We start from the raw sequence: 23293 nt of genomic DNA on the forward strand, positions 1-23293 counted from the left end.
CTTAAATTTATTTGTATGTAATATTCGGTTTGATTTCAATTCTGGTTGACGGAGTTATGATTAGGAATAATACAAAACAGTTTCATACATAGTGGGCAACGAGGCACATATAAGCTCGATATGCATAAGATAGAAATACGATATGTTCTTAATTTAAATGAAATAGTATTTTTTGTTATTTTGTCGTATGTGGTGTCCTTTCAAAACGGATTTTAAAAAAGAAATCCACCCATGACTCGTCGAATGAATTAATAATAAACGGAACAAAAACCACAACAACAAAATAATGTGTAAAAAGGGTTTTATTTGACCGTCGTAAAAGTGGATGTGTTTTCCAATCGTTGACGAATTAACTCTCATGTTCGTTCTCTGTCTCTCATTCATTTAACCAGTCAATCACGAATGTAGTGAATAATAAAAAATGAAGTGAATCCGCTACAGTGTTTTGCGTCGAAAAGGTTCGGTGACCCATAAATGTTTATCGATACATATATTCAGGGAAAAAAATCGAAGAAAATATACGACGAAGAAAACTGAAACAAATCGCGTTCAGTTTCAGTGAATGCTTTTATTCAGTTGTACATTTTGTGTAAGTTTCCAGTGTTGGCGCTATCGTATTATCACATTCATAGTCTGTATTGCATTTATCGTTCATTCATTGGATTCTTTATAATTAGTTTTGCCATTTTTTTTTCTCTATCTCTTTTTTGTTCTCTCATCTTGTCGTTTTCGTTGGTGTTGATGTTGTTTGTTACCATAAAAGTCTCGATAAGTTGGAAATCGATAGTAAAGTTAATGAAATGGGAGTGATTTTTCTTTCCTGCTGAATGTAATGCATTGTGTGTCGATGGAAATTGATGGAAAGCATGCAGTTAATTAATAGGCAAAACAAGCCTTCGTAGACGTTGTGATTGCAAAACGAAACAGTAAAACTAATTTACGTAACTATTGCTTGTTCATGCTGTGCACTCTGCCAACAATTTATTGATCAAAACAGGAAAATTAAATGGAAACTTGCGATGACGACCAACTTTGTTGACTAAACGAATTGTCGAAATCCAATCAATGCAAAATCTATTTCAATTGATTTCAACGCAAAGCCTACATGTGCACCATTGGGATTTTTTTTAACTGAGCTTGAATCGCTGGCGCCTTTCTTATTTTTTTTTTTTCATTTGAATGGATTGATTTTTAATACAATTGAAACGGGAAATATATCTATTTTGAGATTCGTTGAACCGAATTCAGCAGGAGGGAAAACACCGACATTGCAATAGTCAATAATCACAATCGAAAAACAAAAGAAGGACATTTGCCAACATTAAATCATTTACTGTCGATATAACGAATGCAGTGCACCACTGAACTATTGATGTAGAAAATAGAATTTCCGTTCTTTATGGTAAAATTACTTGCGATTAGCATAAAAAATATAGTAGAACATTTCAGCAAAACCAAGAAAAAGTAGCAAACGAATATGCTGGAATATAATTACCACGGGGTGTGTTACGTATGATAAATATGCAATCTGAAAAGATTTGAGTGGTATTATAATTAATAACGATAAAAGTCGTATCCAATATAGCCAGAAAGTGTGCAAATTAGCGTGAAAGGTTTTGGGTCTGGCATGAACCTTGACACGAGGCCAATACGCATATATATAAAATAGAAACTCGCATAGCATCACATTAATGCCATAACTTTAAACGCGACCGACACTCACACACAAACAACATAATGGACAAATCTAAATCGAGTTCACCGCGGAAACAAAAGCAACTTGGGCCAGCACCTATTGCATCTTTCGAGGATACATCGTCCGATGAGCTTAAATTTAAGGTAAATGTCCTTGAAAATGAAATGGACAGATAAGAAAAACAAACGCACACACCTCTCTCCCCCACACATGTAAATAAACTGGCAAAAGCTTCTTCGCTGCATAGCAAATAACAAAAAATAGAATAAAATCACATCCACTTGAAAATGATTTTTGCGGTATGGAATCGGTTTTTTCTGTTAATATTGGATGAAACATGTGCACAAATCGACAAAAATTATCATTTTACGAATTGTATTGTACACACAACTTCGTTTACTATGTGTAGTAATACACAGTAATGCTTTATATACATTTGAGCTAATGCCATTGCACGGATTGTTGGTTTCTCAACGCAGAGCACTATGCTTTATCTTATGTCACAGGTTATTGATTCGGCTGCTTCGGTTTTGTAACTGTCGCGCTTGTATATATCTTATATATTTTCCATTTTCCAATGATACAAAAAAAAGTTTCCAGTAAACATGGTGAATAAGCATGGGGTGCACATGCTGTTTTGGAGCAGAGACTATGCGGTTTCTCGTGTGCAACAATGTAAAAAAAGTGTATGTTTGGAAATTATCACTGGCAGACGGGGAAAATGGAAAACTCGATTCTGGAGTGGAGTAATGCTAATTCCCTAGCAGTTTGTACATAGTTGAAAAGCAAAGTCATAGCGCGCAAATTCACAGGTCTCGACATTTTTTTTCCACATCCAAATCGTCGTAGAAAAGCATTCGATGCGTGAACGTTTCTCTCTTTGTGTTTGTTAGCAAATTTTACTTCAGTTCCGTGTGTGTATTTTCAATTTTTGTATGATTTACTTGTTTCTCTCTTAATGCCAAATGAAGTGAAACAAAAAAAAACCATCGAATCAAATAAGCTGTGGTAATTGAATTTGAAGCAGATTTTGATTTACAAATTCGAGACAAGAACGTACACAGGAAATAAACCATTTTCATATGTAATTGACAAATCGAGGACTCGCGTGCCAACAAACTAAAGTGTAGTGTGTCATTGTTGTTGTAATGCGTAAAAAAAGGTGTGTATTTTTTTTTTATTGAAGTGTGTGATGGGAGTCCGAACCATACAAATGAAACGATGGACAATAGTTAGTCATGTATGAAATGGCTCTCCATGGATTTGAGACCTAATTAAATAATGACACAGTTCTAAGAATGTTGAAGTCTCACCACTAAGAAAAATCCTTACAAATAGGCTCAATTAAACTGTGGTTGCGTCTGCTGCAAATGAAATGAGGTTTTGCTGTATGCCATACGGAATGTAAAAATTTCAACGACATTATGATGTCAACTGGTCGAGTGGTGCTATTTTTGTTCAATTCTCTTTTTTTTCATCGGGTTTTTGGTTACCGTGCAATTTATTACCAACATAACTCCTCAATAAAATTGCTCACACGAACAGTTCGTTTGAACAACACACTATATTATGCTCGAATACTGTACATGAAAACGACCCACTTATTTGTTGTGCATTGTTTGTCATACCAAATGTCATTTATATTTCACCATGTTCCGTTTTAGTGTCACCTTAACAATTGCTCTTTCGCCGCAATGCAATAAGCGTAGATTGCAATTCATTAACAATTTTTTTCTTTTTTTTTTTTGCTCTCATTTTATAACAAAGTGTTTCAATGTATTGAATAGCATAACATAGATAATATGAATGTAAAGGTAGCTGTGTTTTTTTTCCTTCATTTCATATCAATGCCATAGATGGATTTGAATAAAACGGATTCACAATCGATAGAAAAAAGTTGTCCAAATAAAAAAACGACGAATGAAACTGCATCAGCTATGACGGAATCAGCACAATCACGAAATGTGTTACGAGTTTCACAAACGCCTCGTATTGATATAAGTCGTGCATCAAGTTCATCGCAACACGAAGACAGCCGCGACAGTAGCCCGGAAAATGTTTTCGATCAAGTTGGTGAAGGAGTATTAGAAGAAGGAAATGAAATTGATTTGGGATTCGCAGAAGATGGAACAAATGACTTGAGAAGATCCACAGAGGAACTATATTTGATTGAAGGTGATAGCAAAAATAATAAGGAAAAGGTTGAACGAGAAAGTGAATGTCAGCCACAAGTAAGTGTAATAGTTTATTTCCAAAAATGGTTAAAAATGAATTAATAATTTATGAACTAACTATTTATAGAAACGTTCATCGCCAACATCATTTAAATTCGATGAAAAACAGCAAGCGTGTTTACAGCAAAATGCACGTAAAGACTCGGTAAGCTCTGAAGTGGCAGCTTTGTTATGTATATCGGGTAGAACGAGCCGTATTTCAAGTGTTGGCAGTCAAGGATCGGCTGTAAGTCGATTGTCGGCTGTATCTGGTATATCACGTTCCCCTTCACCGCATAAAACAATGCTAGAGACATCGTTTTGTGGACCAAAACCTCTTAATTCTGGCATTGCTATTGCAACAGCCAATGATACTCTTACTACCGATGAATTGGAGCAAATTATTTTGGCACGTAAACATGATGTTACCAAGGCTGTATTAGCCGAAGGTATTAACATCGATTTATCAACACCGAAAAAAATAAAAACTGAACCGAAAAAAGAATCCAATGGTAGTTTTAAAGATGTTCCCGAGAAAATCGTTAAGCGTACACAAATTGTTACCGATAAGAGTAAAGTGGGCGCAGCACGTGCCAATAACCAACCCAAAAAAGGTGGTGTACTCAAGAAAAACAATTGCACCATTGTTGGTGTTACGCCAAGTGGAACTCAGGTAATTTGTACAATTTGCATGTTTTTACATAGAATATGGAATATAAATGATTTCTTTCTTACAAAATAGTACATTCGAATAAAACTGAAACCGGACGACCTGTATGATGACCAAGGAATATCGTCAAATGAACGTGTGGTCGAAGAGACCGAAGTGTCAAAACCGGATTCATTAAGTTTGAAAAAATCTACAACTAAAAAAACCGCTCCACATTTTACGCAATTGGTTCAAAATGATGGTGCTACTGCAAAGCAAACTGATCAACATCTAACTCCGACTGCATCACCAAAACCCTCACGAAATGTGTTGAAAAATGCTGGTAGCCGATCACCATCGCCCGCCACAGCGGCCATTAGTATTTCGCGTAAAAGTTCATTCTGTTCATTGTTCAAGGCAAAAGAAGCGGCCAGTCCAGATTCACCAAGTGGTCAACGAAAAAAGAGTGCTATTTCAATCCTGTTAGATAGTCCACGTGATCGTTCGCGAAGCAAAAGTCGAGAAAGTGATAAAAGCAGTGGCGGTTTATCAGCAAATAGCACACCAAGTAAACAACGATCCGTTTTGGCCATATTTAAACCCCGAAAGAATTCATCAAAGTCATCGTCACCCATCGATCCCGAGATGAACGAAATAATGTCAGGAAAACAAGAGCATCAGAGTCGAAAACAAACGCATAAACAAGAAGAGTTTCAGCAACGACCGGGCAGTACGACACCCAGACTACGATACTACGAACAACCCAGAGATCCACATGAAGGCATTCACATACCATTGCGTACGCCACCTGACGAAAAAGAAAACGTAACATTTGCATCATCGATCGCATCCACATCGCAATCGATTCCAGTAAGTATTCATGCAACGTCTAGTGGCGCTGATGTGATTGAAGTAGCACCAATTAAGCCAAAAACACCGATAAGCGAAAGAAAACAACCGAAACAATCAATTACAAAATCAGTTGTAAGCACATCGACTACACCAACAGCGACTGCACAACCAAAAACTAAGAAAAATTATCGAATCGAATTACCCGATGGCAGCATACGCATTCCCTTGCGATCTCCGTCTGATGAACGCAATGAAGCCGATGATTTCGATAATAATAGCCAATTGTGGAGTACAGCCGTTCAACGAAATAGCTCTCAAGAGAGTCAAGATACGGTTATTTCGTCGAAGGCAGCTTCATTGGTTAGTGGCGGTGAGATTCAAGCAAATAAATCGTCTGTGATTTCAACCGTTGTCGCCGCTCAAACACCACCAATTACAACAGCTGTTGAAAAAATATCGGAAACGCCAGCTAAACAAATATCACAAGATGAAACGACAATCGTATCCGTTGAAAATGTAAACGGTGGCATTCGTGCAATGTCAAAAGAGCGCAAGCGAATTCTATTTAGTACAAAAATTGGATCAGGCAGTGAAGAGCAAATATTTGCGACACAATTGAGCTTGTCGAAAACGGAAAGTCTTTCGAGCCAATTATCCGAACAAGTGCCGAATTTAGAAAGTCCATCTGCTGAAAAAAGTGACAGCATTTTGCGTGACGATCAAAAGCCCGAATCAATACCCGAACAAATTGAGCCGGTTGTGAGAATGAGATCAAAAGAAGATAACAAGGATCGGGACACAGATACTGAAGTGCATGCTGTTAAACAAGAAATGATTAATGTGAATCGTCATTCAATGTATATCGAAAATATCGAAGAGATTATGGAAAATCAAAGAAGAATTGAATCAGAGCGAAAAAATTCGATAGCAAAAGAGCAATTAAAGCAACAAAAATCGAGCGATAGTTTTACCGAACAGCCTCGACAAAGTGTAAAACCAATTAAACCGGAACGAGCTAGTAAAATGTCATCGCCAAGAAGTAGAGATTCAACTGAAGATCGTCGCACTGCCGGCGGATCATCTGGCAGTGAACAAGACTCTGAAATTGATTTAAAAGTATGCTTGAAGTTAATTTTTCTTTCAAATAAATATGCTCACTAATTCTTCTCCTTTTGACTTTTGTCTTAGCATCGATGTCCACGACAAGTTGGCGCTGTTGAAGAGGAAAGTACGGGTTTGGTAAGTCAGGAATCGTATGATGATGATTTACCGTTTGTGGCCACAACACTACCGAGTGAAGTCACAATCGGTGTGTCTATCATGCCGATTCGGGAACGTGCTTTAATGGATGTAAGAACATGCCCCGTGGAACGGCCACGCTCAACAACACCACTGAATATATCGTGTTTACAAGAATACTGTGGTGCAGCAGCTTTAACTGATGACTTGGAGTACACACGTGGCGAAAAGCTTCGAATCAGTTTACCGCGAAAAGATTGTAAAGAAAGTTCGATTGCATCAAGATCAAAATCACCACGTAGAGTATCGAATTCAAGTGGAAAGAGTTGGTTTGAGTTTGCAGAACAAGGTATCGGTGGTACGGCCACAGTCAGTAGCCCATCAAATTCTAATGCAAATAAGGATATTGCTCCAAATGATTCGACAACAGTACGTAAAACTCCAAAGAGCACAACAGAATGGATTGATTTTGAGAACATTCCGGAAAAACGAAAGCCAGCTAAACGCATAACAACGTTACCGCATAAAGAGCACGGAGGTGAAACATCACATCACGTTCAATATAATTATGTAAATCCAGACGAATGCCAATGCGAATGTCATGGAAATGAACGAGATGGTGGTGGTAGTAATAAATCGGATAGCGAACGAAAAGAATCATTGACTGAAGATCAATCACCAGATGACTGTGTTCCATTACTTGAATCGGATCCCGAAGAAAATTTAAATAGGTACTTGATAATATAGAAAATATTGGATTTAACACAAATAATTAAAAATTACTACCGAATTATAATAGAAATGTGGCAGGCGAACCAAGTGAACAAATGACGCGTCCATCGGTCGAACAATGGAATCAACAACCATTCAGTTTCGATGCACCGGATAATGATAAAACGAAGAAAACTAGCTTTGACTCAGGCGTATGTACCCAACTGAATTATCGACTTGATCCATTTATTCATTTTTTTTTTGCTTTTGTTTGAACGATTTCAGGGTTCACAGTCGCCAGTCTATGCACGCTCAAATAAAACGACGACCGTTCAATTGCCTCAAAGACTTCAACGTTAAGGATTTACGATTTACTCAATGTATTTTGTCAGTGTTATAATTTATATAGTCAATTCTACATCACTCCCACATTTTTGATGCATCTACGCAACTGCAAACTTGAATTCTCAAATGCTCACGCGATTTTTTTTTTGATTATTTTCATTTTGAAAATGTTTGAATCGAGCGACTGATATATTGTGAATTGCGTATGTTGCTCTATTATTGACATAAAATGGAAAATGTCGCTATTATTATTATTATAGGCATTCAATATTTAGCTGAATTAAATATTATTATATTCGATACCAAAAAAAATAATGCAATAGATAATTGAAATTAGTTAATGAAACCAAGTATTATGATTATATTCTCAAGGAGAGAAATGTGCAATCATTTAGTGATTTTTTTTTTATTTTACTTATAGTTCTGATTGAGATTTTTGTTCAAGTAAAAAAAACCTCTATTGGTGATATTTTTTGTTTTATTCTCCTATTTCTATTCGTATGCACTGATTGAGTATAGACTATTATATAATAATGTTTGAATGTTTGACATTTCGATTTTAAATCGAACTCAAAATATTGCTTTATTCAAACCCCAAACCAAATTTTAAAAACGTACCCTTGTTTGTTTTGCCTTTTTGATTGCTATATTAAGCTTTCGAATTTATCAAACAAAAAAAAAAACTATTATTCTATTAAGAAAGTATAAATATATTTGAAGTGTGAGCAGTTTAGATCAATGGAATGGTTAGAAGATATAAATTAAATGAGAAACCATTCTGGCAAGCAATATACTTAAGAAAAAATATATACGTAGCACGAAAGAGTACATCATATGATCGCTGTTCCAAATTTTTTCCCTTGTTCCCATTCGATAAATATTTAATCATCACTGATACATACATATGCTAACATTGAAAAACTTATGATCAACTCAAAACAACAACAACAAAATCGTATACATTTAAACATTATTCCGAGGGCGGGGAACATTTTTCCTACGATTTTTTTTTTGAATCACATAGAAAATCGTTTTGCGATAAACCATTGACGCGCAGGAGATGTTATTTATGAATTTTCTCCCGTCAAAATCGAAATTATATATTATAATAGCTCATTAGCTGACCCTATTTGGCCTATCGTAATGGTAAATAACATACATTAAAATAACGCTGTCAATCAATAACAAAAAAAAAAGTTTTCATTGCACCAAAACCAAAATCAAGATAATAATCAAGTAATAATTTAGGCTGATGGTCACCATTTTTTTCTAATCAATTGTTTTTTCAATGGTGCTATGCGCACCAAACAACTATCTATTGACATCATCGTTGATCAATATAATAACATTCATGGGATTCCATCCAAAAACGAAAATAATAAAAAAACAAATAGATTTAATTTGTATCGTTCCTCCGTTTTTTTAGATACAACTTTTTTTTATAGTGAATACCTTACATAATCAAGCCGACCGATTTACAATATTAATATCACCCACCAGACCACGATGATTTTTTTAAAATATGTGTTTTTCTGTCTCGCTCATGTTTTGTAGCCATATATGCATATTTGTAAATTCCCATTTCATTTTCGAATTGCACCGTATCACAATGTGAAATCAACACTATCTACCTATACATACACATAAAATCGATCGCAATAAAATAATAAAACATGGAATCTAACAAAAAGAAACAATGAATGTCATGAAAACAATTGCTTGAGAAATAATTTACAAGTTTGATGGTTGTTAGAACGTGAAATTAATCGAAGCCAAATCTAATTGGATTTAAGATATTGTAAATTTGCTCAACATCTTTTCTTTGTCTGAGCAAATCTTTGTGTTGGTCTTAGATTTAAAATAAATCGATTCCACAGAAATGCAAACAATGAATTACTTCAAGTTATCGATATAATAAGAGAAGAAAATTTAAAAAAATAAAACGAAAACACTTATATTACTTATACAAAATACTTGTTATTGGTTAAAGACGATCTCTAAAAATTTATTAAAATGAAAACACATTCATATTTCAAGTCAAATAAAAACATTTTATTTATTTCAAGCGTCGTTCATTCGTAGCGAATTGAACCCACAACGTACACATTTATTTGAAAACAATAAATCAATTTTAAAATTTCTTCAATAAAACTATTGTGTGTGTTTTTTATTTCAATGATAATATTTCTTTTAGATATTTTTGTAGATTGAACAATTTCTGAGCAGGGGGAGAGACTGCCTTGAGATTTTTTTTTAAATACAAACCATTTAGACGGGTTGATCGAAAATGGTTTGATCGCACTCACACACGAAGTAATTCGGGAATAAAATAGTTGTACCTACTTGACGTATTTATACTAAATTTTAAAGACTATTTCTCAGAGGAGAAGCGCTCACAAAAGATTTTATTATGAAATTTTCATATATATTGTGACCAGCGTGATTCTCTTTTTACCTTGTTAACCTTGTATACCCAATACTTTTGGCAGCAGCGTATCTTTTATTTCCATTCATTTATCGATTGGATATTGAATTGTATGGCTATAATTAGCTAATGCATCTAAATAAATAATTTGTTTTTCGAGCATTTAATTTCATTTTTTGTTTTTATATCATATCTGCTGTATTCATCTGACTGAGACAAACACTATGTTTTCAAAACATGAATGAATACTATTTGAGTATTAAAGTCAATCGTGAAATATAAACAAGTTTATAGTAATTCCTTTAGCTTTGTCTATTATAAGGATTCGAATATTAATCGAGTACAAGTTGTGTAAACACTTTGTTTTACATTTTGAGTCATGGAGAAGTTAAATTTTAAATGTTCATCAAGCGGTGCTTTATCAAATAAAATATCATCATTTCAAAATCCAGCCGAAGTAAACAAGAAAACATCACCAAAAAATTTCTTTGATTGTGTGAAGCCTGTCTATGAGTCATCAAAAAAGTTTGGTCTTATGAAATTTTCCATAAAGTATACACCAAGGGGGGAAATGGAAAGGAGTGAAGTTTATTTTACACACATTATATGGTTTATAGTATCACTTTCGTTATTTTTATTACTTGCCGTTTTAAATGCTATAGTTTTGGTGCCCGTCGAATATAACAATACTCAAACTATGATATTTGTCCGTGGTCGACGAGTACTTATGACCATCAACTTGATTTTATGCTCAATTTCAACTGTATCAAATATGTTGAATCGTCACCGTTTAATCGATATGATGAAAATGATAAATGCATTCGACAAAGAGGTAGTTGAACACTTTAAAGTTGTCGTTTCTTTGAGCTGTATAAAATTTGTTTCTTTTTACAAAAAGATGAGCAGATTTGCAGCACACGTGAACTATGAAAAACACAGAAAATTTGTGGTAAATTTTCTGCGGATAACTGCAGGCGTTAATTGGGTCGGCGCTGTTTTTGTGTATTTTTTCTATTCGTGGTTATTTGAGCACGAAACCCTATTCGGAATTTTCATCCACATTTGTACAAATACGTTGGTCTTCGGCCAATCGGCAGCCATATTCAAAGAGTATATGTTACTTTTAATGTGCCTACGGTCTCGGTACAAAATGTTAAACGATCTTATGAGGAAACGACTTCTAAACTTTGTGAGCATTGTGCAAATTATCGAAGTAAAGAAATTAGATCAAACTGTTTTCATAAAAACCATGTGTAAACTTCACCATTTATTGAGTCGTGTTATGGATAAAGTCAACTTTTGCTATACAATTCAAGTAAATCAATTTTTGTTTGTGTATTCCAACGTATCCAAAATGTATTTTTAATCAACAGATTATGATCAACATGGGAATGTGTTTGTCGTTTTGTATTTTGGCTTGTTATTCGATTTATCGGAAATTAACCATTGAAAATGATCTAACAAATCAATTGGCTGGCATTAATTTCGTTGATTTCACGTATTACGCTATCTACTGTACATATACAATTCATTGCGCCAGCACCCTCATGGCAGAGGTAACTTTATTTGATTGTATCAACCAAGAATTATCAATTTCAACATGTATATATTGTCAGGGTAAAGAAACTGCACGAATTATCCATAAAATCTTGAATAAATGTAATCACATGCATTGGGAAAAATATGTAAGACGAAACGTGTGCTTACTTTGATTTATCATTCATACTGACATTTTCACTTTTACATTGTAGGCATTTCAATTTTCACAGCAACTACAGCATCAACGCCCCGTGGTGTCATGTGGCCTTTTTGTGATTGATTGGACTATATTGTACTCGGTATATTTTAATCAGACTTTTACTATTTTAATAACCAACGAAAATATTTTATTCAAAGATTCTTGGAACGTCTGCCTCTTATTTAACGATTCTCATACAATTTGATTCGCCAATCAAAGGAAAGAATGTCACCTTGTCAGAATCAGGATAGAATTCAAGTGGATGAAAAATCATTCAAATATTCTTCGTTCTATACAATTATCATGCATATTCAATACTAACCATTTTGATTAATAACTGTAAGAAAAGCATAAGAAAATGATGTAGCCGTACAAATGTCTGAAATCACTCAAAATACATGCTATAAAGATAGTAAAATATAATCAAAATAAACTACTGTTTTATTTACGGGTAGTAATTTATCAGTTGGTTACATTTCATGGTCAGTAAATATTAATTGATATTCGTCGATGAACTTTCACCGGTGTCAGCCATTTTTTCCTTATAATGAGTGTATGAATGTCGCCGTAATTCAATGAGACGCTGAAATCCCTGGTCACACTCTTCACACTTATAAAATCCATTTTTAAGATGGGTATTTACGTGTTTAACAAAGTCTTGTTTATATGCATATTTCTTGTTCGGACAATGTTCGCATACATATGCTGCAAAAAAAAAAATAACACAACGAATAAGTCAAATGTTGTACCAAAAATCTTTTATAAATTGTACATCATTATATTGATCAATAGAATTTCATTTGAAAATGGTATTTTGCCATTGAAAAATGTCAAAGCATAAAATGGACTGTACAAATGGATCATACATCTCAGATATTTTATAATTAGCGGCTATTTCAATCTTGTGACAATAATAATTTGTAACGTGAAACTCTGAATTAGGACATCAAAAATACTAAAATAGAAGTCCGAATCTACGTTGAAAATACAAATTGATGTTGCCACAAAATTGAATTGTTACATTTAGCCGCTGTTTATGACATTTTCGTGATTTATATCTGTCCAGTTGTATTATTTGTTCCCAAATTAAATTTCCTTTGATCAATATAATGATGCGCGGTCAGTGTGTATATTACGTTTTTCTCCTGTGTGTTTTCTAAGGTGTATAGTTAAACGGTTGGCTTTTTCAAATTTCATTTGGCAATATGAACAAACAAAACGTTTTTTCGGAATGAAGCCAGAGTGTAATCGTTCTGAAAAAAATGAGTTCTCCAGATTTATTCATGAATTCCATTAAAAAAATCAACGGTCATACTTATATGGCTCACTAAATTACGTTTGGAAAAGAAGGTCGAAGTACATTGATTGCATTTGTATGTCAAATTTAAATGAAGCTCCCTGCGGTAAATCAAATTTAATTTTATTTAAATTAAACAAAATCCGGAAATTGAAAATTGCGAAAATTGAGAGACATACTTGTGATCACTGTATAGTTGGTAATTGATAAACACTTTTCCGCAGTCTTTGCAGGTGTAAGTTTTACAAGACTCCTTCTCATGTGTAACAGAAATATGTACTAAAAAGAAAAATGTAGTATAAAACAAACAAAAATATGGGTCAAATCTTGATTCGTCGCATGATTCGTTGACAACTAGAATTCCATACCGTTCAGATCTTTTGCTGTGGCGAACCCTTTGCCACATTCACTACAGAGAGATGTAACTGTAATGAGAACATGATAAGTATAAATTATATGAATTTTATCTTAAACATTTGGATTTGTATCAATGCTTTTGGAATATAGTCTTACTTTTAGTGTTATGTCTTTTCAAATGTAATTTCAGGTGATGGGATTTGGTAAACGCTTTTGAGCATAATTCACATATAAATGGTTTTATCGTATCTTTGTGGTGTGTTTCGTGAAATTCTCTAAGGCGTAACATTGCAAAATATCGTGGACACAAGTGGCACTGATAAATCGTCCGGTTCTCAGTGTGCGTGCTCTCTAAATGCTCAACGATCTTAACTGTTGTATCGAACAAACTATTACAATATTCGCACGCGATTTTTCCTTCCTCACAACATGCATGCTTATTGAGTTCATGCAACGTGAGATCTTCTTCACAAACTCCGCATTTTTTATCTCGACGATGTAACTTAATATGTTGCTTCAACTTCATGTATGAATTTAGCCGGATTTTACACAGGTAACATTCGTATAAATGGGGTTTCTTTTCATTATGATTTTTTTTCAAATGTTTGCTCAAACCATCCGATTGTTCAAACGATAAATCACAAAAAGCACACTTGAAAACTGTATGATTTAATATTGATAACAAATATTAATTGGTGCAATGTCCAAAGAAAATTATCGATTCTACTTACATTTATTAATGAGCGGCACATCAATATCTACGTAAATATTTTGTGTTTTCTTCCCCTTGTGGTTTGTTCTCCAATGTTTGCCCAAATCATACGATTGTTCAAACGATAAACCGCAGACACCACACTTGTAAACTGTGTATGATTCAAAATTGAAAAAAAAAAACACTAATAGGTGCAAAGTCCAAGGATAATGGTCGATTCTAATTACTTTTATTAGTGAGCGGTACATCAATATCTGTGATATCATCTCGAGGCAGTTTTTTCTCAAACTCTTGATGGCACTTAAGCAGATATGCTGTCAAAAAGACCAAATTACATTTGTTGCAACGATACATGGTCATGTCTTCATGTTTCGCTTCCTGTAAGTGTCTTCCCAATGCAATAGTCGATTTGAATGTAGCTAAACAATATTGACATTCAATTTCCGTTTGACTCATACATAAATGCTGTTCCAATTCACCTAGTGTTAATGAAATTAGACAGACTTGACATTTTTGCATTCGTATCTTCGTTATCGTTGGTGGTTTTTCACTTTTTTCCAAAAAATCTTTCAATTTCGCTTTTAGTATCTTATTTTCTTCCATCAAGTCATCGCATTTTCGATTGAGTGTTTCGTTCTTTGCCTTATACTCAACACACATCGGACAGTCGTTTGGTTCTACCTCAACGTAAATTTCATATTGCCTGCAAAGTGATTTTGAATGTAAATTAAGAAAAATCGTTCAACTAAAAATGAGTCTCACCGCTCTTGTTGTGTCGATTGTTTCGGCGAGTGTATGCTGGTACTGTTAACAGTTCCGGGTTCATTTTTAATTGCATCAATGTCAACGAAATTGATCATATTAACAACATCATTGTTGGGTTCCCTATTAAATACAAAACGATAATTTTTCATTCATTTGTAGATATGAATCTTGTGAGTGCTAATTTACTGTTTGATAGTTGCTCGGGTACCAATTGTTGGAACCCGTCCAGTCTTATATGTTATTCCATTTTTTTTCTTGCAAAGATCATCGGGGTGAAAGTGATCACTACAAATATATGGTGTTGATGACCTAAAATCCATACCAAACAGTTTCTGACACGCTTCTTCCCATTTCACACGGGTCTCGGGGTCAAAAGGAATTCTGCAAATGTATGAAATGAATCATTTTAGTTTTAGAATAGTAAAAGTATGCATAAAATCAACCAACTTAAACAGTCGAAGGTCTTCTCGTGTACTACCGCGATTGTTTTCACATGATGGAATGCGACAATATCGCTTTATTTGTTTTGCACACATTTTTGTAATTGTTTTTTTCTCTTGAATAAATTTCCACGAAATTTTAGTTTTGACTTCAATACGGTTGATAAACAAACGAACATTTTCTGTTTGACGTTAGCTGTCAAAATCACTCAATAATGGATGCATTCAATGCAATGTATATCACAAGAACTTAGAAATACCAACTGTCATAAATGATATTAGTAAATTCATATAGTTGTTGTCATACATGGTTAACTATTTACCAAATTTTTTATAAATTTTTATGAAAAAACCACCACAATGCCACGGTATTGTTGTATACTTACCTGTAAAAACTTTCGTGGTTGTCCATCTGAAAGCAGTGTTAGTTTCTTTCGGTATGATCAAAAAATATGAAAAATATTTCCCAATTGAAAACATCAAAATCAATGCCTGTGCGCTTTTTTTTCTTTTAGGCCGCCACAAGATGTACAGATTCGTGAAAAGTGGATACGATCAATTAGAAAATATCAAGGAATTAGCAATCAATTCAAGATCTGTCAGCTTCACTTTGATATGGACTGTTTTTTCAACAGAGTCAGGGAAACGAGTCAGCTTCGATTAAGGCCAAATGCAATTCCAACAATATTCACGACAAATCCATTCGACCAAAAGAGGTTTGTATTCCAATAATGATATTTTCTCTGGATGGAAAGTTAATTGCTATTTTTGTTCTTTAATCTTTCATATCTAGACATGCAGTGGAGAATGAAAAACAAGTTGTCAATGTCAATGCTGAACCAAAAATTCAATACACATATTCAAAGAAAACCAAAGTGATTGTGTTAAATGGAACGAAAAATGTGATTCCAAATATGTTTGAGACGAGTTCATACAACCTTCCAATGTTTGTATTTCTAATGAACACTTATCATGTAGGTACACTAGCTAACGTTTCCGAATTCATTTTTTTAAACTTACAGTAAGACAGAGCCCATGTCGGATGAGGAAAAAGAAGAGCCGCCCAGAGTCGAGTTAGATACCCCGTGCAATTATATCAAACAAGAGCCTGTCGATGGACAAGAAAAATCATATGACCCATTAAAGTATTTCTTTTTCTCTTCATTTTATATTCGACTTTTCTTTTACTTTATTTTTACATATTTTTTTCGTACTTTCAAGAAGTGGTCAGACAATAGTGAACACTGATGTACAAGTGACGAAATCTCAAGTTTCTAGCCAAGTGCCCAGTTCATCAAAACAGTGCTATCGATGTATTGGACAAGACGTACAATTGCAGAGGTACGCAACGAAAATCAAATCATTGAAAGCAGAATGTAAAGAAAAAACAAAAACAATAAGAAAACTGAGACATAGTCTTTCACAATTAAAAAATAAAGTCAGACCATTAGAATTGATTTACGCGAAGAACCTTAAGGAATATTGTGAAGTTTGTCAGCAATCATATTATCCACACGTTGAAGATCACATCTGCGAAAAAGGCATCAATGAAATTTGTTGTGATTATTGTGGAAAGTCATTCAAGTCGATCGTTTTGATTTTGGATCATCTAATGTAAATATTAAGATACAAGATACATAGTAATGAGCGACGGTACAGCACTTTAATGTATGTTTTCATTTATTTCTTCTAGTATTCATCACCACGAAAAGACATTTTTTGAATGCGATAAATGCCCAAGCATATTTTCAATGGCTTTACTATTGGAATTTCATCAGAAAAAACATTTGGACTGTGAGCAAGAATCGGGGTATACTTACTTTGAAAATCACTTTGAAGAATTCTATCCATTCTTTTGATTATTTTTCCATTACATCCATTTAAAAAAATCACAATATCAGAATCTATTTAGTATGTAAGAAAGTAGTAAGAGTAAGAGTTTGATCACACATATACACACATAAATTAAAAACAATTTGCAAATGAATTTAACGAAGCTGCGTTAGCCAACACTTTGCTGACAAAAATTGAGATTTGGTAGAAGTAGTAGTTCTGTTATTCCACAACAGAACGCGATTCTTAACACTTCTACCAAATCTCAAATTGAAGCAATGTTGTTGCAAATGTGTGACCTTAAATTATACATATTTGATTTTCATTATATGTTTCCATTACTTTCATTACGTTCCATTACATATTGATTAATTTCGATTCTTTTCTTTGTGATTAACCCCAGGCAAGAATTCAGTTGTGAAATCTGTGATGGAATTTTCTATACAAAATATCAAATTCGAAATCATATGATCGAATGTCATTCGGGAGAAGCAAAAAACCAATTGGTCCCCCATCAGTGCGGCACATGTGGTCGATATTTCAAAAATGAAGGACATTTGAAATTACATGCACGACGTGCGCATGAAAAAATGGAAGCACTAAAATTTGAATGCTATATGTGTCAATTAAAATTAAAATCATTGTATGATACTCGTCTACACATCGAATTGGACCATCAGCGAAACGAAAATTGTCAAGTGTGTACCAATGATTTTACGACGAAAGAAATTAATGAACATTTATGCAACGGATTGAGTGGATGCGCTTATTGTCATCAACCGGTCAAGACGACGAAAGCTTTGTTACAACATTTGGAAAAAGACTGCAAAGGCGAAAAGTTACTGTACAAATGTGATATATGCTTAAAATTCTTTGGAATGGAGTTACTAAGAGACGTACACATGAAACATCATAGTACGATAGAAAAGAATTTTCTGTGTGATCTGTGTCCAAGTCGATTTTCGAATAGTACAGCATTATCTAAACATAAATTCCGACATACACAAAAAGATGGTCCTGGTAGGTTACACAATGAACAATTGAACATTCAACAATTACCGAAACATGTGATAATAATAATTATGTATGCTTTTTTTATCAATCATTATATTAGGTTTATATTTATGCGATCAATGCGGCAAAGAATTTAAATGTGCGCGTAATTTAAGTATACACCAGCAAGTACACGAAGAGAAAAACTTGAAATGTCTCAATTGTGACTTCAGCACCAATAAAAAGGAACGACTAATTGAACATAAGACGAGAAATCATCAAAACTACAAAGTCGTTTGTAATATCTGTAAGGCCGTTCTCTCTTCCAAAAGGGGACTTTCAAGTCATATGAGTGAGTATGGATTCAAAATATAATTATTCTCAGTTTCAATTAATGCTTTTTTGTATCATCAGGAGTTCATAGACGCACCGACGAAGATCGAAAGTATACTTGTGCGATTTGCAAAAAAAAGTTTCACAAAAAGGCCTGGAAAAGACATTTGCTGTCACATTCGAATGAAAAACGTAAATATCCTGATGAAATTTAATACATATTTTATATGTTCATTTTGAAAATCTGTATCTTTTCGCATTTTTAGCATTTGTTTGTGAGTTTTGTGGACAAGCATATAAGTACAATGGCGATTTGATGCAACACAAACGCCACAGGCATGTTGGAGATAACTTATATGCCTGTGAAAATTGTCCAAAACGATTCCGTTATAAGTCACAGTTTGTTCGTCATAAACATGTATGTTCCAAAAATGAGAACGGTTGATGGACATTGTTAACATTTTCATCGATAATCCATTTTAACTTTGAAAAAAAAAATGTTCTCTTAAACTCATAAATAAAAATCACCATTTTACCGAATCATTCAAAGGTATTTTGCTTTTGCTATACAGCAACAATTTTGACAGCTGCAACTGTCACCATCTGTCAAACGAAATTTATACATTTATTAATTTGCTTCATCCATCCAAGTATACAAAACAATGAACTATTTTTATTAGTAAAAAGCATAAATTATCTCATAAAAATGGATAAAAACGCCGAAAATGTGAAATTTTCTGAATATTGTCGAACGTGCGCAATAGAATCAAAAGATTTGAGAAGTTTGTACGAAGTAAACAAAAATGGGAAGACTATAGCCGAACTGATTGAGTTATGTGCCCAATTCTCATTGAACGAAAATGAAATAAGGCCCAAAAATATCTGCAAAAATTGTGTGGTAATGTTGAATACAGCTTTTGAATTTTATAATCTGGTCCGAAGCAGTGAGCAAAGGTTTGAAGATTTGATAGCATCGGTATTTGTAACAAAACCTGATACAGCTGATAGCGAGAATGAAATTTACTCTGATAGATTGTTAGGCAATGATGAAACGCTTGATATCAAAAAGGAGGAAACCAAGCAACTACCATTTTCAATGGAGGATCAAGTTGAAAATATATTTGTGGAAGAGCCGAACGTGATTTTGTCGTGCAATGAGAATGAGGAGCAATCAGTGACTGTCGACAGTTCAGATATCGAAAGATCAGTTCGAAAAAGAAGAAAGCGTACACGGAAGTCGGTAGGAGTAAAAAAAGTACACACTAAATCTGGAAGAGCGGTCATCAACAATTTGGCCTCCACCGATTTTGAATGTTACAAATGCAAACAAAGTTTCTCTTCAATACACAAAGTGAATGAACATTTTAAAGACCATGAAATAACATCGAAATGTCGGATTTGTTTAAAAAAATGTACTCGCTGCGAATATTTTCAACACCTGTGTCAGGGGGCAAAAATTGATTGTCAATATTGTCAAAAATCATTCAGCACTACTCCCAGTTTAATTAAACACATCAATAGAAATCATAAAAGTCACAAAAATTATAAATGCTATGATTGTGCAAAGTCCTTTCATACAAAATTACTGCTTGAAATTCACAAACCCACCCATGATACCGAAGAGAAGCGTTTTGTATGCGATTTATGCCAGAGTCGATTTCGAACAAGATTTCAAATCAAGGAACACATGGAACTCACACACACCGATAAACGATGTAATTTTAAAGTGTTGATCGCAAAGGCCTTATATATTTTTGGCCTATGTCTAGATACTGTTTCTCATAGCAATGCGGAATATTAAATTATTAAAAAATATAATTATTAAGAATATTTCGAATCTGGATATTTTTTAACTTTTAATATTTTGCACCTCAGTTTTACTCATAGCGCCCCTTCTCACATACATTGCTATGAGAAATAGTCTCTACTTATGATGAAATTCATTGCAACATTTTTGAATACTTATCTGGCTTTTATATTCGATTTTCAGCATTTTTATGTTCGACGTGTGGTAAAAGTTTCAAAAATCCAACATATCTGCGGGCTCACGTGAAACGTCACACGTCAACTAAATCAGTTGCCTGTCCAAAATGTCCAAAGCGATTTTTCGATAAGCATGGCCTAAAAAAGCATATCGAAGTTCATGACGACGGCCGCTTCGTATGTGATATTTGCGGCTCTGTGATGCGATCAAGGGGTTCTTATATGGAACATAAACGTAGGTTAATGATTAACATACACTCTATTCAAATGAATAGCTTTTTAACATAAAAGCTACGAATATTCGAGCCGTCGATTTAATTAGCCATTTTCATGAAATTTAATTCCAGGGAGGCATAAAAAGACGAAGGTATTTACGTGCGAGGTGTGCAACAAGCAAATAAAAACATCTTTATACAACTTAAGGCTGCACATGTACACGCATACCGGTGAAAAACGTAAGATTAATCAAGAATATCTGGCTTTCGGCCGAGATCTATTTAAAATAATTTACTTCTTTCGCAGCATTCAAATGTTCGTATTGTGATCGCCGATACACTCAAAATGCTGACTTGAATAAACATCTAAGAACACACGTCGGACAAAATACGTATAAATGTAACCTTTGCGATAAATCATATAGACTTTTGGGAGAATTGCGGCGACACACATCCGAACACTATCAACAAAATAGCATCGAAAAAAACGATTTTCAATAGATAAGCAATGTATTTATTTGAATAATTACCGAAATATCAATAAACAATATATTTTAAAGAAAAACAAAAAATAAATGTTCTTTTTTATGGTTTTTATTTAATTCAAAATTTACTTGCAAATTCAAAGAAAGATAAAAAAATGATATCAGCAAACATTAACATTTTAAAATCTATAAAAATTGAATTTGTAGTTTCACTTCGCTTTTATACATTTGAATTTTTTGATTTCAAAATTTCTCGAATAAATGGCTGTATGCGTTTCAACATTTTTGTTTTATAAGTAAAAAAATCTTCACTTGCTAATTCAATGTAATTTGAATCGCCTTGAAATTCACGAACATAATCTTGTTTTACATCCTCCAAAATCATATCAGCAAATAGTTGTTCTTCCTTGGAATCGTTTTTACTGTCCACATTAAAAGCGCGTTGTCGTGTGCATAGTGACATAAGTTTATCCAGTACACTTGAATTTGAACCACCTGATAACTTCTGTTGACGCTCCAAAAATTTTGGATTTCGTTTTTTGATAAATATCGGCACTCCCAATTTCTTTGCATTTTTGAATGCATTCAAGACCCCGTCACTTCTTCTTATTACATTTTCATCAATATCGTCCCCATAAAACACATCGTTTGCCTCGATTCGAAAACATACCTTCACATGGATTATTTTTCTTTGTCGAAAACTTCGAATCAAAATATATGTTGTAGTTTTTCCAAACATCTCCAAAACTCAACCCATGCACATCTTTGATAATTGGTACCGTTTCTAAATTCAATAAAGAACAAGCTGCAACAATTTCATTCCAAGTAAAATGTATCACACGTTCTTCTAGTCGTTGTTCTATATGAAACACAGCAAATCGTTTTTGACTGCCATAGTCGATTTTTTTCTGCGTTGGAAACAACTCTCCAATTAGGCGAATGTATAAACAGTTTGAATCCTTTGTTAACTCTGCAAAATGTGCAACTAACGATTTTTCAAATTCATTTGTAAAATAATTACGATGTCCCATGAAAGTTGCATTGTCTTGCAAAACTTTGTTACGTGATGCGTATACGATTTTTTTAGACGATGGTATAAAATATACCGAAAAATTACAACCGTGAATTTTTTCACTCACTATACATTTTAATGTTTTAAATCTCTCGTATTTTTGTTGAATATTCTTTTCGGACAACATTGAATCGAAAGATTTAAATGTTTCACAGATAACCGTTGCGTTCGACATACTGAATGCTACTGATTTACTGGACGGTTTTGTGAAAGCACTTATAAAGAGGATTGATAACGCGGACTTGCGTAAATTACAAATTTAAATAATATGACGAGTAACATTGTTTTCCAAAGTGATTTCACGATTCACAGTAATATTGCTTTATTCTGATGACGCAATATCTGAAGTTTGCAATTTAATCCATTCCATGTGAAAACGAACGAACTTTGTATGAAACAGCAAGACATTTCTTACGAAAAATATATGACCAAATGTGATAATTTTAAATATTTCCGAATGTCAAAAAAATTAAAATCGAATCACTACACAAAGAAAATAAATGCATTGAAATTTATACGAAATATCATACAGAATTTGGATCTAGTTGGCAATTCGTATAAAATACGATTTGTTCGTATCGTTTCATGCAAAATTCGTTTTTTGGCTTCAGGCAATAAAGCATATGAGATTTCAATCATTGTTTGAAAATGCAAATATAAGTAATTTTGATGTATGTACGAGGGTTGCTCCATAATTTTTTTTAAAAACATATATAACACAGTTGTTTTTTGTCGAAAATGGTTTTATTGTTTTTCAAAATATTCCCCGAGATGATCGATACACTTTTGCATTCGATGAAACCATTTGTCATAGCATTCGTGCCACTCCGAAAGTGATATCTCCAAAACGTGTGTTTTGAACGCTTCAACTGCTTCTTCTGGTGTCGAAAATCGTTGACCACGTAGTTTTTTCTTCACGCTTGGGAACAAAAAAAGTCAT

General features: G+C 33.7%; 4 protein-coding genes across 8 annotated transcripts; 3 read left to right on the top strand and 1 right to left on the bottom strand.

Moving 5' to 3' along the window:
* Positions 1-138: 138 nt before the first annotated feature.
* Positions 139-9836, top strand: LOC116348860. Of its 3 annotated transcripts, XM_031780034.1 has the most exons (8): positions 139-589; positions 764-1839; positions 3553-3927; positions 3998-4582; positions 4652-6526; positions 6599-7380; positions 7449-7572; positions 7646-9836. In XM_031780034.1, exons 2-8 carry the CDS (start codon positions 1738-1740, stop codon positions 7718-7720), a joined length of 3918 nt encoding a protein of 1305 aa, XP_031635894.1. In that variant the 5' UTR covers positions 139-589; positions 764-1737; the 3' UTR covers positions 7721-9836. The 3 variants fall into 3 exon arrangements, with proteins under 3 accessions (XP_031635894.1, XP_031635895.1, XP_031635896.1); XM_031780035.1 differs by lacking the exon at positions 764-1839; XM_031780036.1 differs by lacking the exons at positions 139-589; positions 764-1839 and adding an exon at positions 2566-2858.
* A 2450-nt stretch (positions 9837-12286) lies between these two features.
* LOC116348826 (zinc finger protein 878-like) lies at positions 12287-15623 on the bottom strand. The gene is made up of 11 exons (XM_031779976.1): positions 15447-15623; positions 15186-15380; positions 14997-15119; positions 14462-14937; positions 14254-14385; positions 13679-14182; positions 13534-13590; positions 13345-13444; positions 13184-13266; positions 13005-13121; positions 12287-12573 (listed from the first exon to the last, which is right to left on the bottom strand). The coding sequence occupies exons 1-11, from the start codon at positions 15533-15535 to the stop codon at positions 12362-12364; spliced, it is 2088 nt and encodes a 695-aa protein (XP_031635836.1). The 5' UTR covers positions 15536-15623; the 3' UTR covers positions 12287-12361.
* Positions 15624-15736: 113 nt separating this feature from the next.
* LOC116348825 (zinc finger protein 845-like) lies at positions 15737-19138 on the top strand. Of its 2 annotated transcripts, none has more exons than XM_031779974.1 (10): positions 15737-15876; positions 15955-16155; positions 16233-16385; positions 16462-16584; positions 16661-17053; positions 17133-17249; positions 17676-18292; positions 18387-18617; positions 18680-18790; positions 18865-19138. In XM_031779974.1, exons 1-10 carry the CDS (start codon positions 15800-15802, stop codon positions 19041-19043), a joined length of 2202 nt encoding a protein of 733 aa, XP_031635834.1. In that variant the 5' UTR covers positions 15737-15799; the 3' UTR covers positions 19044-19138. The 2 variants fall into 2 exon arrangements, with proteins under 2 accessions (XP_031635834.1, XP_031635835.1); XM_031779975.1 differs by having other exon boundaries at positions 16664-17053.
* Positions 19139-19225: 87 nt separating this feature from the next.
* LOC116348827 (gastrula zinc finger protein XlCGF46.1-like) lies at positions 19226-21327 on the top strand. 2 transcript variants are annotated; one of them, XM_031779979.1, is made up of 5 exons: positions 19226-19552; positions 19631-20313; positions 20589-20816; positions 20929-21036; positions 21104-21327. In XM_031779979.1, the coding sequence occupies exons 1-5, from the start codon at positions 19305-19307 to the stop codon at positions 21295-21297; spliced, it is 1461 nt and encodes a 486-aa protein (XP_031635839.1). In that variant the 5' UTR covers positions 19226-19304; the 3' UTR covers positions 21298-21327. The 2 variants fall into 2 exon arrangements, with proteins under 2 accessions (XP_031635839.1, XP_031635838.1); XM_031779978.1 differs by having other exon boundaries at positions 19227-20313.
* The last annotated feature ends 1966 nt before the right edge of the window (positions 21328-23293 follow it).

This window comes from Contarinia nasturtii, unplaced genomic scaffold (genome assembly GCF_009176525.2).
Source record: "Contarinia nasturtii isolate CC-2019 unplaced genomic scaffold, AAFC_CNas_1.1 Cnas_scaffold_2678, whole genome shotgun sequence".
NCBI classification, from domain to species: Eukaryota; Metazoa; Arthropoda; class Insecta; order Diptera; family Cecidomyiidae; genus Contarinia; species Contarinia nasturtii.

Coding starts and splice junctions, on each gene's coding strand:
- LOC116348860 (XM_031780034.1), top strand. CDS start 1,738: ATGGACAAATCTAAATCGAGTTCACCGCGGAAACAAAAGCAACTTGGG. Junction 3,928..3,997: donor AAAGTGAATGTCAGCCACAA/GTAAGTGTAATA, acceptor AACTATTTATAG/AAACGTTCATCGCCAACATC. Junction 6,527..6,598: donor ACTCTGAAATTGATTTAAAA/GTATGCTTGAAG, acceptor CTTTTGTCTTAG/CATCGATGTCCACGACAAGT.
- LOC116348825 (XM_031779974.1), top strand. CDS start 15,800: ATGCCACGGTATTGTTGTATACTTACCTGTAAAAACTTTCGTGGTTGT. Junction 16,386..16,461: donor AGTTCATACAACCTTCCAAT/GTTTGTATTTCT, acceptor TTAAACTTACAG/TAAGACAGAGCCCATGTCGG. Junction 16,585..16,660: donor AAATCATATGACCCATTAAA/GTATTTCTTTTT, acceptor CGTACTTTCAAG/AAGTGGTCAGACAATAGTGA.
- LOC116348826 (XM_031779976.1), bottom strand. CDS start 15,535: ATGTGTGCAAAACAAATAAAGCGATATTGTCGCATTCCATCATGTGAA. Junction 14,386..14,461: donor TGTACCGCTCACTAATAAAA/GTAATTAGAATC, acceptor AATCATACACAG/TTTACAAGTGTGGTGTCTGC. Junction 13,591..13,678: donor GAAAAGACATAACACTAAAA/GTAAGACTATAT, acceptor TTCTCATTACAG/TTACATCTCTCTGTAGTGAA.
- LOC116348827 (XM_031779978.1), top strand. CDS start 19,305: ATGGATAAAAACGCCGAAAATGTGAAATTTTCTGAATATTGTCGAACG. Junction 20,817..20,928: donor TTCTTATATGGAACATAAAC/GTAGGTTAATGA, acceptor ATTTAATTCCAG/GGAGGCATAAAAAGACGAAG. Junction 21,037..21,103: donor CACGCATACCGGTGAAAAAC/GTAAGATTAATC, acceptor CTTCTTTCGCAG/CATTCAAATGTTCGTATTGT.